This window comes from Gymnoscopelus microlampas, assembly GCF_963454915.1.
Source record: "Gymnoscopelus microlampas genome assembly, chromosome: 11".
In the NCBI taxonomy this organism is placed as follows: domain Eukaryota; kingdom Metazoa; phylum Chordata; class Actinopteri; order Myctophiformes; family Myctophidae; genus Gymnoscopelus; species Gymnoscopelus microlampas.
In genome coordinates, this window is record NC_139948.1 from 4,692,130 (window position 1) to 4,709,934 (window position 17,805).

General features: G+C 40.3%; 1 protein-coding gene across 1 annotated transcript; it reads right to left on the reverse strand.

Annotated features, from left to right (window-relative positions):
- Window positions 1–5,482: 5,482 nt before the first annotated feature.
- On the reverse strand, window positions 5,483–17,693 carry LOC311054509 (uncharacterized protein; the record flags this gene model as incomplete). Its single annotated transcript, XM_084070524.1, has 11 exons — window positions 5,483–5,585; window positions 5,981–6,065; window positions 6,684–6,806; window positions 6,900–6,989; window positions 10,827–10,939; window positions 11,641–11,789; window positions 11,986–12,085; window positions 12,335–13,599; window positions 14,045–14,471; window positions 15,480–15,590; window positions 17,639–17,693. 11 exons carry the CDS (start codon window positions 17,691–17,693, stop codon window positions 5,509–5,511), a joined length of 2,595 nt encoding a protein of 864 aa, XP_083926650.1. The 3' UTR covers window positions 5,483–5,508.
- Between the last annotated feature and the right edge of the window lie 112 nt (window positions 17,694–17,805).

Consider the following 17,805-nt stretch of genomic DNA (forward strand, 5'->3'; position numbering starts at 1 on the left):
TTTATACAAACTGAAAGATTTTTTTAAAGATTTGGAAGCCTTTAGTCTCCTTTCTTAAAGGTTGAATTAGGCTAATCCTTGTGGATGACCCACGTCGCACGTAATTTGGGGCAGCACTTCTGGGGAGGAGGAAGGGAGACGGGGGTCCTTTTGTTTTTTGTTTACGTTTGAGTGTATTCTTTTCATTTTACCTGTTTATTTTGTGTGTATGTCTGTTTATTTTTGAAAAAAATGAAGCAATCCATGTATGTGAACGGAATATGTATAATCCTATCCTGTGCTTCACAATAAAAAATATACAAATGCTTAGCCTGATTCACTGCCTTTTCTGCTTTCATTTTAATGTTGTTTTGTGCTTTTGCTTTTCTTTTTTTCTTTATTGTTAAATTAGTTGTACTTTTTCTGTAATTGTATTCTTGCTCTGTAAAGCACTTTGAGCTGCATTTCATGTCATGAAAGGTGCTATACAAATAAAGTTTATTACTATTATTATTATTCGTTGCCCGAGCACCTCTAAGTAATGTGGGGTTGAGCATCGGTGGGCACGAGCATAATAGACCTCTAAGGATCAGGTTGCTTTTTACAGTGACGTGCTCTACCGTGTTACGCTATATACGTAGTGTGACCTGCAGAACATTTTCGTAGCCAAGCGTAGCCCTCTACTAACCATTTCATCCATTGAAAAAGCTCTAGTGCATACCCATGTCGTGCAGGGAATATTGTGTCATATTGTGTGGTCAGCTTTAGCTGGTTTCTCGTTGTAATGATGAGTACTGGATGTACTGTCAATATTGTGTCATTGTGTGATCAGCTGTTGTTGGTTTCTCTTTGTAATGATGAGTACTGGATGTACTGTCAATATTGTGTCATATTGTGTGGTCAGCTTTAGTTGGTTTCGCATTGTAATGATCAGTACTGGATGTACTGTCAATATTGTGTCATATTGTGTGGTCAGCTTTAGCTGGTTTCACTTCGTAATGATGAGTAGTGTTGGGTAACGTTACTTTAAAAGTAACTTGTTACGTTACAGTATTACAGCCATTAAAAAGTATTCCGTTACGTTACACGATTACCTTCTGAGAAAAGTAGCTCGTTAGATTATTTTTGCATTACTGACGATTAAAATACCTTTTTGATGAACATGAAATCAAGAGTGCAGCTGCAGGACCACATTGGAAACAAATGTTTCATCATGCTTTAATGTGTTATCCTGGGTTTAAGATATATTGTGAAGGATTTTACTTATCAAAATCAAATCAAATCAAATCAACCAATCAAACCTACCGGCCGGAGTGACCACGAGTGTTGCGGAGCTGTGTGCTTCACCAAGCATTTGCATTGACGTTCTCCTCCTTTCACCATTCATTTAAAAAATAGTGTGAATACTTCCACGACTGTACTAAAGGACAACCTCTTTGTCTTCTCTCAATCTCTGCCATGTCGCAAAATGAATGTAATAAAAGACCTGTGATACCATCAGCCGTGTGTCACACCGAAAGTGGTGACCCATTGAATGGAATGATTAAGTAATCACCACAGACTGCAAGGCGTTGGCCACCGATTTTCGTGTAACATCTGTGCAAGTCTCCAGACATGTCCATTTATCAGGAAAGAGCGCAAATGCGTTGGATGGATTTTCCTTTTCCTTTGTGGCAACAGAAAGAAAGGGTGGTTTTATGTACATTGAAATTCAAAAATAAAACTCTAATAGACCCTGTCAAGGGACAAGGAGGGCGGGGCTATGTTTGATTCCTTGTTTACAGAGAGAAAGCTAGAGTTACCTAGTAGCCTATACATTTAATATCAGCCAAACACGAGAATGGCAAGTCTGACCTTGTTTGGTTTACATTTTAATTACAGCTTAAAAAGAGGCCACCACAATCAAACTCTGGCTCAACGAGATGACAGAATCTTTACATTTAGAAAGAATCAGATTTATACAAACTGAAAGATTTTTTTAAAGATTTGGAAGCCTTTTGTCTCCTTTCTTAAAGGTTGAATTAGGCTAATCCTTGTGGATGATCTGCGTCGCACGTAATTTGGGGCAGCACTCCTGGGGAGGGGGAAGGGAGACGGGGGTCCTTTTGTTTTTTGTTTACGTTTGAGTGTATTCTTTTCATTTTACCTGTTTATTTTGTGTGTATGTCTGTTTATTTTTGAAAAAAAGGAAGCAATCCATGTATGTGAACGGAATATAATTGCTTTCATTTTAATGTTGTTTTGTGCTTTTGCTTTTTTTTCTTTGTTAAATTAGTTGTACTTTTTCTGTAATTGTATTATTGCTCTGTAAAGCACTTTGAGCTGCATTTCATGTCATGAAAGGTGCTATACAAATAAAGTTTATTATTATTATTCGTTGCCCGAGCACCTCTAAGTAATGTGGGGTTGAGCATCGGTGGGCACGAGCATAATAGACCTCTAAGGATCAGGTTGCTTTTTACAGTGACGTGTTCTACCGTGTTACGCTATATACGTAGTGTGACCTGCAGAACATTTTCGTAGCCAAGTGTAGCCCTCTACTAACAATTTCATCCATTGAAAAAGCTCTAGTGCATACCCATGTCGTGCAGGGAATGATTGTTGAATACCTCCGAATAAAAACACCTAGAACACACCACTGGTTTCTTATGAGTGTACGGTCAATATTGACAATAAATGCTAAACTTTACACCAGATTGATTCTTTATATACAATGATCTTTGTAATAACGAGTGCTGGAAGTGTTAAGTCAATATTGTTTCATACTGTGTTCAGCTTGAGTTGATTTCTCTTTGTAATGAATACTGTCTGCAATGTCAATATTTGTATGTAAGCTCTAAAGACTTAGTCCAGGGGCCAACACTGATATTTTCACAAATTGGTACCACCTAAGGTGACCGTGAAGTTTTTGAATTTTTGTCTTCCTACGTGTCTCTAGTTTATATTTTGGTATGATAACCTTTCCAATCTTGTAGCTTAATGGCAGTTATCACTACCTACCGGCTAATGTATCCGGTAGGAGACACAAAGTAGAATCTTTGTGTCTCCTACCGGAAATACACCCGGGCATCAAATTATTGCCACAAAAAAACAAAATATATCCATGTATTCAAGGCTTCATGGGGTGTGCAATTGATAACTTCTCAGATTTTTGGTGTTTGCAAAAAGATTGCTTTCCATAAGCTTGTAAAAGTTGACCCTCCTTCGGTCTAGGGTGGTCATAGCTGAATGGGTAGAGAGTCCCCCTGGGAAACTTAAAGGAGGAGTTCACCCAAAAAATGATTTATTTTCTATCAATTAGACACCCCATGAAGCCTTGAATACATGGATATATTTTGTTTTTTGTCGCAATAATTTTATGCCCGGGTGTATTTCCGGTAGGAGACACAAAGATTCTACTTTGTGTCTCGTACCGGATACATTAGCCGGTAGGTAGTGATAACTGCCATTAAGCTACAAGATTGGAAGGGCATACCAAAATATAAACTAGAGACATATAGGAAGACAAAAATACAAAAACTTTACGGTCACCTTAGGTGGTACCAAAATATGGCTTGGCCCCTGGACTAACTGGTGTGCTTATCCGTTATTATTAATCATGCCAGGATGGATATAATGAACCAATAATTGGCACGGCACTGGAAAAGCAGCTAAGTCCGTCAATGTTTGACTAGTAAGCCAATTCATTTTTGGTTGAACATTGTGACTACCCAATAAAGGGAGGAGGGTTTCCCCTGAGAACTTCCTGCAAATAGGAGTCTCTTGATTCTGAGTCCCCAGGACCTACTGTAAATACACTCTTCTCATTCGCTTTAGGAACCCATTTTCAACTTCATCTTCATCTAATTAGTCCTCACTAATGCTCATTATTAGATGGTACATTTTCCATCGAATCACTCTGCGTCTCAATGGTGGGCTATGAACAGTTCAGAAACCTGCCTACTAATGACATCATCGATGGGGATTCCGCTAATGGCTGTAAGAAACTTATAAAGGCTATAAGAAACTACAGCCTTTGTCTTCCTGGAAAGTTACAGTAGAATGCTGAAATGGAACCCATTGCATTCATTAAAAGTTGTTTGAAAATACCAAACTTGCGTACCGATGATGTCAACGTGTAGGGAGGTTTCTGCACTGTCCACAGTCCCTCTCTGAGACAAAAAATGTGCCATCTAAAAAACAATTATTTGAAGTTGAAAAAGTTTGAAGAAGTCCTTTATGGAGGAAACAATGACGTGGACACTTCAAAGATTCTTTATTGTTACATTCCATTCTACAAATATTATAAGACAACTTTACTATATTACTTTTAAGTACAAAAAAACCCCGACAGACTTATACAAACAAAATGCAAGAGTAGAATAGAATAGTTTAATATTCTGTATTTTTGACAGTGACATATTGAAGTCTGTCAGTCCGGAAGAGGAGATGAAGACAGTATGTGTGACCAATATATTATGTTCAATATGCAATAATATAGAGAATATCAACTTTGGGATACACAAGGTACAATAAACTGAAGAAAATATTGATACTGTACAGTACTGTACAGTATGTCAGACTATCTGAAGCGAGGTGTGAAGTATTTTTTAGGTCCTTCTACTTAAAGGGGCATTTCACTTTAAAACCCTTCTGGGTCCTTTTAATGTCTATAGGCTTTTGGGTGTACCCTCGATACTTTTTAATTTGCTTGATTCAATATATATTTTCAATATTTGACATTCATTTTACTGACAATTCTCCCTCCTTTTTAATAGTAATAATAATAATAATAATACATTTTATTTATAACATACTTTACATTTTCGCAAACCTTGAAGTGCTACAGGGTTTAAACACATTGGCATAAAAACAGTAAAGGCAACCAAACCAAAGGGTCAATTCAAAAACTAGGTAAAATCAGGGCATAGTAAAAAAGCCTTACTCTGAGGCCCACCAGTGGGGAATGGATGGTTGGGAGTGCATTTGTTGCAAAGACAGAAGTCTGATCATTGGAAGTTTATTTACAGTAATACTAATGCAGGCTTTCCATATAATTTTCTGATGTCCACATTCAACAATTTTCACTGTAGAAATCAACATTAAGAACACCTTTTAAATGATTTGTATCAGTATCAAGATAAAGGGGTGCAACAGTTAATCGAACAAATCAATTTAATAAATTGTAAAAAAAAAAAACATTTTTAAAGAATTGTAATAATTGCAAAAATAGGAGATCTAAGCTCTCATATTTTCAGCTTGTAGATCTGTTATTTTCATATTTTTTGGAGCAGCGCTGTTGTACGAGGAAGATTATAAAGTGTTAATCATACTAATCAAATTAGTCGATTATAAAAAAAGAAAAGCTTTTTTTTAAGTGCTTCTGGATTTTTTAATTAGTCAGAAAAGTAATCGACAGAATAATTACTGAGAAGATAATCGATAATTGCAGCCCTAGATACTGTACCAGCCCTGGTATTACTTGGTATCAGATTGAAAAGAAAATCAGTGGTATCGGTTATTCCCCGTTGAGATCTCCTCACATGCTCTTCAGTCTCTGGGCGAGTCTGAAGGGTCATCTTCAAAACCAGGGTTGGATTGACCATGCTGTTGTCTCCTCCGTGGGTCTGAGGCAAGGTTGTTACAATAGTTAACTAAAACTAACCTAAACATTTTAGTTAACTGAAATAAAAACAAAAACATGGCTAGACAAAGATAACTAACTTAAACTGTATTGTGTGATTACAAAACTAACAAACTATTTCAAATCATAGGCAACATGTCTTTAGTCTTTGTCAATTTATTCCATTCTTAAGCCTAGTATTTTTGGTTGTAGCCTATATAATCTATCTTCCATTTGTTTAACTGTGAATACATTTTAAATTATGTGTTTTTTTTATTACACAATACCCTTTCAGAGAATTCAGACCTTTTTAAATCTCACCCGTCTAAAAAAAACTTAAATGAAAACTAAACTGACATTAATAAACAAAGTCAAAATGAAATTAAAATGAAAAACAACCTTGGTGTGAAGGGTCATCTTCAAAAGCAGGGTTGGTCTGACCATGCTGATGTCTCCTCTGGACCTCCTCAAATATCTGCAGAACCTGCCAGTGGTGGAAAGTAACTAAATACTAGTGCTGTACTTAAAGGGGAATTTCGCCCAACGCTTTTCTTACCTTTTCTATGATGTTATGATATCCTAGGATGAGTGGTACAGTAGAACATTTTCATAACTCCAGCGCAGCTAAAAACCCACGCCTATGGGACTTGCGCTAAATCACATATTTTAGTGGCTTTTTATTTATTTAGATCTGACTTTCATAGTGACAGAACACTATGCAAAGTGATTGTCTTGAATGCGCCCTACCTTGAACAAGACACTGAACCGCTAATTGCTCCCGATGACCAGGTTGGTGCCTTGCATGGTTTCCTCCGCCATTGGTGAGTGAATGGGTGAATGTAATGCGCTTTGGATAAAATCGCTATATAAATGCACCATTTATCATAACATCATAGAAAAGGTAAGAACACCGTTGGGCGAAATTCCTCTTTAAATACAATTATTAGTTACTTTACATGAGTATGTCCATTTTTCAATACTAAACTTCTACTCCACTGTCATCAAGATGAAATATGGATTTACAAGGTTTCTACCCAACAGGGACGGTACATTTAAACAGCCTCATCATGAAGTATTCAATAAGATGGAGCATTTATAACACCTTGGATTTAGGGATGAGGCCCACTCTGAAGAAACCGATGTGTCCTGTTTCAATCTTGGTACAGTCCACCACAGTAGAGGCAATATTTTCTGGGGAGGGTCCAGCACACAGCACACCATCCACCTTAAACAAGAAAAAGAAACACATTTTGGCAAAGAAACAACAAAAAAACCTGTAGCTGTTACTCTATAAAACTGAAATATGTGTCATCGTCACCTTGTCCCCCAGCTTGGCATGAACTTGGTTGTGGTGAGTTGTGTCTGCTTCACCTGTAGGATTGGCTGAAGTCACAGCAATGGGTCCAACCTTGAAAGTGAACATTGTTTGTCAGTGAATAAGGCAGTTTGAGACTTTCGACAGGTGCGTAGGAGAAGACCACAAAAAAAAAAAAATCCTGCACACTGTCTACAAATGCAAGAAAATACTTTTTGGTGGACCAATCGGGTCACACCACAATGTAACATCACTCATTAGAGTGTCAGGTAATCTCATATGAATTAAAATACATCAAGAACAATCAATAATATAAATAGGCTTAACTAATACGTTCAGATGTATTACTGGCAAGATCAATCTAATTCTAAGGGCAAAAAGCCATAACCAGTAACAGTAACATTTCAATATAAAATTCATGACAGTATGTAAACATACATCAGGCATTTTGCCTGAATTATGCCATACAAAATACAACAATTCCACAATGCAATGTACAACTAGAAAAAGTGCTCCTCGGAGCACAAGTCTCCGCCAGGTCAGGTAGGTTATTTTGGCCTCCTGGTGGCGCTATAATAGGCCAATGGGAAAAGGGTGGCATTTCTTCCTAGGCCGTGCACGGCAATCGGACACTGCATTCATGATTTGAGGCATTTTGTTCTAAAAATGTGTTTTGCTAAATTTGACCTGCTGGTGGCGCTATAACAGGCCAATGTAAAAAGGGTGGCATGTGTTCCTCAACGTAGTGCAAATGTGCGTTCAAAGTTTCACCGCAATCGGAGGCTGCGTTCATGATTTGCGACATTTTGTTCAAAACGGGCCACTCCTGCAAACGTTAGATGTCAATCTTAGCCAATCAGGACGGAATATGAAAAATCAAACAGATCAGTCTTGATCACCTGACTATAGAGATCATGTGTACCGATTTGCGTGAAATTTGGATCAAATGTGAAGGCTTAATATCAAAAAATGTTTTACATAAGTCTGCCTCCTGGTGGCGCTATAAAAAGCAAATGTGAAAAATGCAGGGCAAAGGTTTTTCCTTGACGTCTAGAGAGTGTGCATGCAAAGTTTTACACAGATCGGGACAGTTATAGGTAAAAACACGAATTGGCCTGTTATAGCGCCACCATGAGGCTGATTTGAACATTTTCAAATGGCATTTCTTCCTCGGCCTAATGGGAATGTGTGTGAAAAAATTCACAGAAATTGCATGCTGTGTTCATGATTTGAGGCATTGTGTTTGAAACGGAGTACTCCTGCAAACTTTGGAAGCCAATTTTTGCCAATCAGGATGGAATATGAAAAATCTGAAATGAGACGTTTCTTTTAATGACTCTAGAGATACTGTGTACCGATTTGTGGGATTTTTGGCCAAAATCTGTAGGAGTACTGTCCAAAAATGTGTTTTGCACAAATCGGCCTCCTGGTGGCGCTATAAAAGGCCCATGAGAAAATTTGGGGCAGAGGTTCTGCTGTGGCATCCAGGGAGTGTGTGTGCACAGTTTCGATGCGAGCAAGCCAACGGTGCCGGAGATTAGCTGTACACAGACAAGACAGAATGACACACGGACACACGGACACACGGACGGACGGACAGGGGGTAAAACATACTCTCTCGCCATGCCTTTCGGCCTGGCGGAGACAATAATCATGACAATATGACATGTAAAAACAAGGTCTATCGCCTTCTATGTCGCATTCCAGTATATGCTGAATTTCTGTTGATGCACTTTGGTGTCAGGAAGCAAATATCCTTACACCTGAATGTTGTTATTTAACTATGGGAATGCATTGGGGGATTATATGGTGGGCCTTTATGTGTAGTGTTGTGTCATGGTGTTCATTTGGTGTTGATATATGTACTTTGGTGTAACACCATGTGTATGATGTCTATCTGTTCTGAACACACCCTTTCTTTAGTAAAAATGTGGTAGGGTTGATCCATGACACACATGTATATGCTTTGTCAGTTTCATGTTGGGAAGAATGTTTGTTTCCAGCCGGCGGCTTTTGGTTCGAAGTTTAGGATAGTCTGAGTAGTGTGTTCACGGGGGAGTCTTTTGACGTGGCCGTACCAGCGCATTCAACGCTGTGCTGCCAGACGGGACGCGGGGGGCTATGGGCAGAGTGCGTCGATGTTGGAAACCCTATCTTACCATTGTATCCCCTCTATTGAGCGCAGCGCTCTGGTGTCAAAGCCATCGATTCTGTCAGCCAGGGTCTTGTTGAGAGGCCAGGTTTCTCCTCCGTAGAGAAGGATGGAGAGGACTGAGGTGTTGTAAATCCTTAATTTGGTCTCTCTTATATATGGAGTGGTGTCTCCACAGCGGCTTCCAGAGAGTTTTCATGGCACTGGCTGCCAGGGCACGTCTCCGATTTATTTCTGGTGATATATTGCCATTGTTAGTGATGATGGACCCAAGGTACAGTAGGTAAAGGAAGTCACAAATTCAACTTCCTCTCCACTGATATGCAACGGAGGTGGGGCTGCACCTCCAATGTGCATTAGTTTTGTTTTGGCCCAGCTGACCTTTAGACCCAGTTTGTTGGCTTCCTCTTGGTAAATTTCCAAGGCTTCTTGTAACTGATCAAGAGTGGAGCAGAATAGTGTGGTGTGATCTGCATATTCCAGGTCTGTGAGGGGGTAACTGCCTAGTTTAACCCCGGGAACACGTGCACAGATCCGTTCCATAAGAATGTCGATGATGCAGTTAAATAGGTCTGGTGCAGCTACGCATTCCTGTCTCACTCCGCTGTTGATTGAGAACCACGTGGAATTCTTGCCATCGACACGCACACAGCTTTCGGCATCACTGTAGAGCTTTTGAAAGAGAGTGGTAATCTTTCTTGGGGCTCCAAGGATGGTAAGGATATTCCAAAGGGAGGCGTGGTCCACAGTGTCAAAAGCAGCCTTGAGATCGAGAAAGGCACTGTATAGGTGTCTGTCTTGACGGAACTCATGTACCTTCTCAATGATGAGGCGGAGGGCAGAGATCTGGCCGTTGTGGAGCGGTTTGGCATGAAGCCTGCTTGTTGGGGGCGTCTTTTGCTTCTAATGGCTGGGAGGGCCCGGGAGAGAAGTATACAGGTGAAGATCTTTCCTGGGATAGAAAGGAGTGTAATGCCTCTGTGGTTATTGCAGACCAGTTTATCACCCTTATGTTTCCAGAAGGGGAGAATGAAACCCCTGGTCCAGTCTTCAGGTTGGAAGTAGGTTGGAGTCTATTATTTCCAATGGAAGAGTGAACGTGAACACAGCTTCTGAACCTTTCTTTAGCCCCATGGTCACTGAACTAAATATTGGACCCAAAAGTCACAAGCCACACAATCTTCCCAAGATTTGCATACTAAAAAAGTTTCACAAATCAGGAGAAAATCAACTTTATTATCGACCTTTCATGTGCCAGCAACAAACTCTCGCGGGATTTAGCACCAGTAAACATAGGACGTTCGCAAGATCTGCCGTCGCCCACTTAATGGCTCCAGGGATGGTCTATCTTCATAAATTAACCTTCTTTAACAGGAGTGAGACAGCCACACCCTTAGCCAACCCTGACCCTGACATGACCCTGTATAAGCGATGTGATTGGTTAAAAAAAACGTTAACCTGTGTTTGATCGGCTGCTGCCACAGACAGAATTAGTATGGATGTCTCCCAACCCAGACCTTGCGGTCCACTAGGGGACGAGACAAAAAGTGCTAGGGCTGTTAGTCATTCATTTCATACTAGGTCGATGCCCGTTGGGAACACATGCCCCTGTGATTATGCAATACCCATTGTCAGGGTACCCGTTATACCCGTTGTCAGAGTACTTGGTGCATTAAGCACGGCTGGAGAGCCTATTTCAACCAATCAGATTGCTTGGTTGGAACTACCTGTTGTATAATGTAGCTTAACCTATACGCTGTTAATGCTAATTACTGTACCAGATTAATGAGATGTGTGGCCACAGCACAGTCTGGGTTTCTGATGGCGATGCTCTGGGGAGTTCCAATATGTGTGGCTGCTTCTCCTAAACCAAAGCAGTCCATCCAGGCTCCTACATGGGGAACATTATTTTACACATTTCTACTGAGACGGGGAGACTGGAAGTGTGTGCATGTGTTCTTTTTCAAAAGTATTGCAGAAATCTTTAAAAAAAAAAGAATCCATAAAGTTTAAAAAAACGTACTATAAAAAGTGGAAATAGCAGATCTACAAGCTCAGGACACGTTGTGAGCTTATAGATTTGCAATTTTCACTATTAAATCGGGCATAAGTGGCATATTCATAATGTATGTTAATGTTTGAACGTTTGGGTCCCGGGGAGACTGAATATGTTTGTGAACCCCTAATGTGGAACACCAATGGAGAGTCACAGGCCATGTACAGTATGTACTGTAATAACTTGTCCCCTGTCTTTTTTGTGCACATTCTACAAACCACAATTACATGTATTTAGTCATTTTGTTAATTAGTTTAAATATAGAAGTTCTCAACCTGGGGGTTGCAACCCCCAGAAGGGTCGCCAGATAATTTGGAAGGTTCGCCAGATATGTGCAAAAACGTTCATAATTTTCTGTTTTCTTCGTTAATATTTCAGAATAAGCACACTATAGAATTAGCAGGCAAAACGTTTCAGAGGAGGAGAAAGAGTGAGGTAGTGAGATTGTGTGTATGTGTACACACACACACACACACACACACACACACACACACACACACACACACACACACACACACACACACACACACACACACCTCTGGGTATAACCATGCTGATAGAGGAGGGCCATGCAGCCTGCATGAAGTCCAGTAGCAGAGGGCTGAGTAGGTGTCTAACAGGCTGCAACTGTTTGATGCTGGAGATCCACAGAGACATGGGTCTTTCCTGAGCCTGCTGTTTCACCCTGCAGAGACATGCATGGTAGAAGGTAGCCAAGTACATTTTAAATATACTGTAGATAAATGCTGTAATGACACAAGAGCTGCCAGAGGTGTCGTCAAGAAAAAGACTACTAAGATGAATGTTTACAGGATGACTTTCATTAATCATGAGAGTGAATAAATAAACAAATGCATGAATGGTGAAAGAGTGAAACTCGCTTATAAGCTTTGACCACAGCGTCGGGTCGGTTGCACGCAGCCACCAGTACGTAGACGGTGTCAGTCGGCATACCACATATGCCACCGTTTTTCATGATGTCTGTGGGAGTGAGAAAATACAAAAAAAACATAGTAAAAGTCACAGCTGAACAATGTAATAGGGGTGCAACAGTTAATTGAAATGTTTGGGGTAAAACGTTTTCTTGATATATAAAAAAATACAACAAATTATCAAAGATAATACACTTCTCAATTATTTGATTAATTGAAAAAGTAATGGATAGAATAACCGCTAATAAAATTATTGATAGTTGCAGCCCTACAACGCAATCACGGCTCTCTCTCTCACCTGCTATCTGCTGGACGGAGGTGGCTTTGCGGGCTGGGACGTGCGGACAGATGTCTCCACCTACCCCACCCCCGCTCAATCGCAATACAGGGTTTCCCAATGGAATCTGAGGGGCTTCGAACGTTCCATTAAAGATGTTTGCCAGGAAACAATAAAAGCTGACCAATCCGAATATGATGGTGACTGCCACGTCGTAGCCATACGACTCTGCCCCCACCGCGTCCAACAGGAAGCTGACCAGAATGAGCTGGAAGGCCAGGGAATGCACCAACCAGGCTACATTCATCAACAACGCTGCGGCCGTTAGCAAACAGTTAAACACCATAAAGCCAATGATCCCCACAGCCACACTGAAGCCCTTAGAATCCCTGTAGAGGCCCCCGTACCGAGACAGCCCCCAAATGCTCCACATCATCCCATAAAGGGTGAACGCTGTGCTCTCCAGCGTCTTCCCACGAGAGAACGCCACCGAGGCGCACAGCAGCTGAAGCACACCGCCAGAGACCACCGCCCAGGGCAGCACCAGCACCGAAAGCGGGCCCTCGTCGCCCACGGCGGCGGTGATGGCGAACGTTGCCAGCACGCTGCAGGCGTGGCCCAGGACCTCACCGTCGGAATATTTGGAGTAGCCCAAGTAGGGAGCGTGCAGGTCTTTATCGCGAGGTTTGAGAGCGAAGCCGTTCGTCCTGGTCACCAGAGCTTTGAATAAACCCCGCCCCATGGGAATCTGCGAAGTAGACACCGCGTTAAACACGGTGACGAAAAGCAGGCCGGCGGTGGCTACAAAAATGGCCGCCTGAACACCTTGAGTCCCTCCTTGAAAGAAGCCCTGGGGTTGGGATGCGATAGAGATGCAGTATGCCACGAAGAACAGCTGGTAGACTCCTTCCAGAATACTCCTCTGACAGCTAAACACAGCCAGGTTGAAGAACAGCACCGAAAAGACAACAGGAAATGGAACGGGCGAAAACGGCTGGACGGAGTAGAAGCTTAAGAGAGCGCTGTAGCCTTCGGCGAACCTCAACAGAGCCGTGAAGCCGTAGAAGGTGGCGGACAGCGTATCCATGGCGCGGTAACACAGGACGCACACGCCGAGCTGGAAGACACCGGCTGTCCACAGCCAGGGGACGTGGCCGGTGGACAAGCGTGGGACGACCCCCAGGAGGGGACAGGCTAACACGCAGGCAGACAGCAGGTTCAGGACCAGGCCAACGGATACCACGTTGCTGCTGCTTTCCCCGTTCTGTGCTGTCCACGGACTAGTGCTGTAATGATCATGACATGTACATATAATTGTGATTGATAATTTGACTGTATTTTTGGCATTGAACTCTGTAACATTTTTTTTTTAATATTTTAGTTTTTAGGCTTTGTAAACATTACGCAGGGCAAATATGACAAATATGACAAATATCTAAGAATACACTAAGAAATGACCAGTACGAATAATCAAAAATAAATAATGTAGTATGGGCGGCCAAAACAGCAAATGCTGTTTTTTTTTTTTTTTATATATATATTTTTACATTTCATACAAAAAAGTTAAGTAGTGGAGATCTGCTATTTCCTCAATTTCTGAAAATGTTTGAAAAGGCATGACAATTTTTCAACAGATGAATTTATATAGATGGACGGGAATGATTCTGACAATTATAATAATTGCAAAATAATTGCGATTAGGTGATTATGTAATAATTGTCACAGGCCTACCTCAGAACAATCTTTGACTTCAGGCGAGTGCCTGGCGGTTCCACCTCCCCCCCGGTGATAAAAGACAGCAGGCGTCCAACGCCAAAATAAAGCCCCACCAGGCAGACAAACAGGTAGTTGGCGGCCGCAGCCGATTGGCCGAACCCGGCAGCCGACAGTCCGGCGATCTGGTGGGCGCAGGCTAAACTAATGCTAATGGCTATGATAGACAGGACCACTTTCGTTACCAAGACGGCTACGGCGCCTATAAGGAACAGTGCCAGGCTGAACGCAGCCAGCCCCGGAACCAATGAGGATCTTAGCTCAGCGGGATGAAGCACACCTTGTCCCACCAGGATGTACACAAGACCAGAGCCGCACCATAATGAGGATACAGTCAAACACAGAGTAGAAAACAGCTGGGAGGGGGACAGACTGCGACACACGCCTAGGAGAGATGGAGAGGAGAGGATGTTTACTTTTAGGAATTGTACAAATACTGCACCTCAGTTGAGCTTCTATGATATGATGACCCATTCATTTAAACAGAGAAAAGTGTGTGCCGGAGTATACCGTTCTTTTTTCAGTGGTGGCAGAAAACTGTAATATGTAGAAATACTAAGTAAAAGTAATGCATTGAATTCCCAAGTACCCATTTCACAAGTTTTATTTTTTTATATTTTATTATCAGCTTTCAAAATGTGTCAAACATCTATAAGATTGTAGATTGGCTATTTTCAAATAAAAGTATAAAATAGGTCTTAAAGGTTTCATGACATTCAGTTTTACAAAACATTAAAAGTCTTTGTCATGGTTCTTCAAACGTGTATACAAAGTTTTAACTGAAAATTCCACTCCAGTGAGCCATTGCAGGTGTTTTTCTCTCACACCTCAAAAGCCTTTTCAACTGCAATGTAATCTTGCCTGCGGGTGTCGCTGTTGATGGATTTTGCCTGTCAATCACCGCCTCTGCCCCCCCCCCCCAAAGGAAAGGGCGACATCAAACTTCAAGGGGCCAATCCCTGATTACTTTTCAGCCTAATTATTAAAAGAAAACAGACCACAGAAAATTCACTGAATGTTCAAAGTTCAGTTTTTTTTTGTGTAATTGAGGTCATAAACCCCCCCAAAAAAACATTACAATTTTAAAAAGTGAAAATGAATGTCATAGGACCTTTAAGTGGTACATACATTTTGTATTAATAATCTAAATCTGCATAGTAACTGGTAACTAAAGTTACCAGATGTATAGTGAATTAGAAGTAGGCTACTAAGTATTGAAAAAGTGAAAATACTCAAGTAAAGTGTCCTCAAAATTGTACAATACTTTATTGTATATGTACGGTATGTACTTACTGCACCACTAGGACCATGAAGTTAGACAAGCAGAAAAAAATGTGTGCTGGAGAATGCATTTTTTCATGAATGTTTTTTCCTTGCATGAATGGAAACAAACCTGCATATGCTAACAGGGCAGCAATGATGAGTAACACAATGCCCAGGGCATTATGGGGGATGAAGTCTCCAGATGAACTGCCGTAGTCATTTATAAGAAGCAGGAGAGAGCCTATAATTAAACCAAACACCCATTATCATGGTGTCTTAAAGGTGCTCCAAGTGATATGTTTTGCTTAAAACATTTTTGTTGGTTAAAAAGTAAAAGCTCTATATTCTCATAATAATAATAGTAATCATTGCTATAGAATTCTTGTTCAGTAAAACAAGGGTCTCCCTGTCTCTCAAGAATATTCTATATATCCTAAGCCAATAATTTCTTGCCTTTCTAATGCGACAAAAACTAAAAATAACCATGAATTCTCCATGTGGTGACTAATCAATAGATTTTTTGTTTTGTTTTTTGGGTGAACTATCCCTTTAATAAACAGAAATACATGTTTAGGTGGGTTGCCAATTTAATCCAATCAGGATAGAGCACCAATGTATCAGCTTCAATTTCATAGTTTATTATAATTTTGTCTGCATTTTTTTCTTCTTTTTGTTTTCATCACTTCCAATTTCACTTGTTTATACAATATCCTGTACGAGTGCTCTCTCCTTTGGTGTCCCAACTTGAAAATGCATGCATCTACCTGTCGCTGCAGCAAGAGCTGGAGAGATAGGGAGACCCATGTTACTGGGGAAGAAAAAAGAAAATAAAAAACACTGCAAAAATTGTAGCAATGATTACTATCATACTATAGACCAAAACAAAATATTACAGCATTTAAAGGGATACTAGGTAACTTCGCAGATCTGTGTTTGTACACACACACACACACACACACACACACACACACACACACACACACACACACACACACACACACACACACACACACACACACACACACACACACACACACACACACACACGCACGCACACACACACACACACACACTCCCCCGTCCCCTCTTTGACAGGTATCAAAGTGATTGCTGTCTTTGATGCATTCATTGATTAAAGATTTGAAGTTCAAAAGGATCACTAAAGAGCTCCGGCCAAGCCCCCCCTCTACCCCACAGACTTTTCAGTCCCTGCAAGGGATGAATGTCAATATAAACATAAACAGTGAACAAAACCAAAATACAGCCAGAGGGATGTGTCTTTCTGCAGGAAAACACACCTGCATAATTATATAGTGGCTGATAGCTGGAAAAAATGCAAAATAAATAAATATATATATATATATATATATATATATATATATATATATATATATATATATATATATATATATATATATATATATATATATATATATATATATATATATATATATATATATATATATATATGTTCTTTTTAAATTTAGGCTCAAAGTTACCTAGCCTTAGCCTGGTAAACCCTCCCTCCAGAAATCTCATTTCCATTTGAAATGGAAATGAGATTTCTGGAGGGAGGGTTTACCCGGCTAACCTAGCCTCCCTTTAAAGAACTATTGAGAATTCAAAGTCAGTGTGATGTTGTGCCCTCTTATTGTAATACACTGCAAGTCCATCAGCTACTTCATTCAATCAGTTTCTTTCCTCACAGCCACACATGTTTTTACATAATTATACTATACAAACTTCATTAACAAACATCCAAATATTTACAGCTGAATGCGTTGATATTTATTTAACTTTTATATGATATAGTATTTCAATATATTTCTGATATGAATGCATTATTTCCCCCTACATCTAAGTACAATACTTAGATAAGTACCATCATGTAAAAATACTGTATTTAATAATGTATTACAAGTAAAGGTTGTACTTGAGTAAAAGTACTAAAGTATTATTGGCATCAAAGTATATTTAAAGTAACACAAATAAAACTACTCATTATGCAGAATGCCCCATTTCACCTTTTTTATTCCATCCCAAAGGGAAATTTGTCCAAATCTTTAGAAAATAGATCTGTAAGCTCAAAACACGTTTAGAACTTTATTAATTGCGGTTATTGTATGTTTTGTAATAATCTAAATCTGCAAAGTAACTCGTTTTCAAATAAGTGTAGTGGAATAGGAAGTACAATAATTTTCCTCTGAGATGTAGGAGTACTTTGAAATGTACTTAGTTACTTTCCTCCACTGCCTACAATATATTTAACCAAGACGTAGCTTATCTTACCACCAGAGATGCCCAGAATCCCCAGGGAGAAATGCAGCGACTGGTGCTGAGCCATGATTACACTGACACACCCTGGAGCACTAGATTTATACACTATTGCAACCCATAGCCCGGAGGAAAACCAATCACAAGACGACTGGGCTGACGTCACCACCTACCTACTGGGA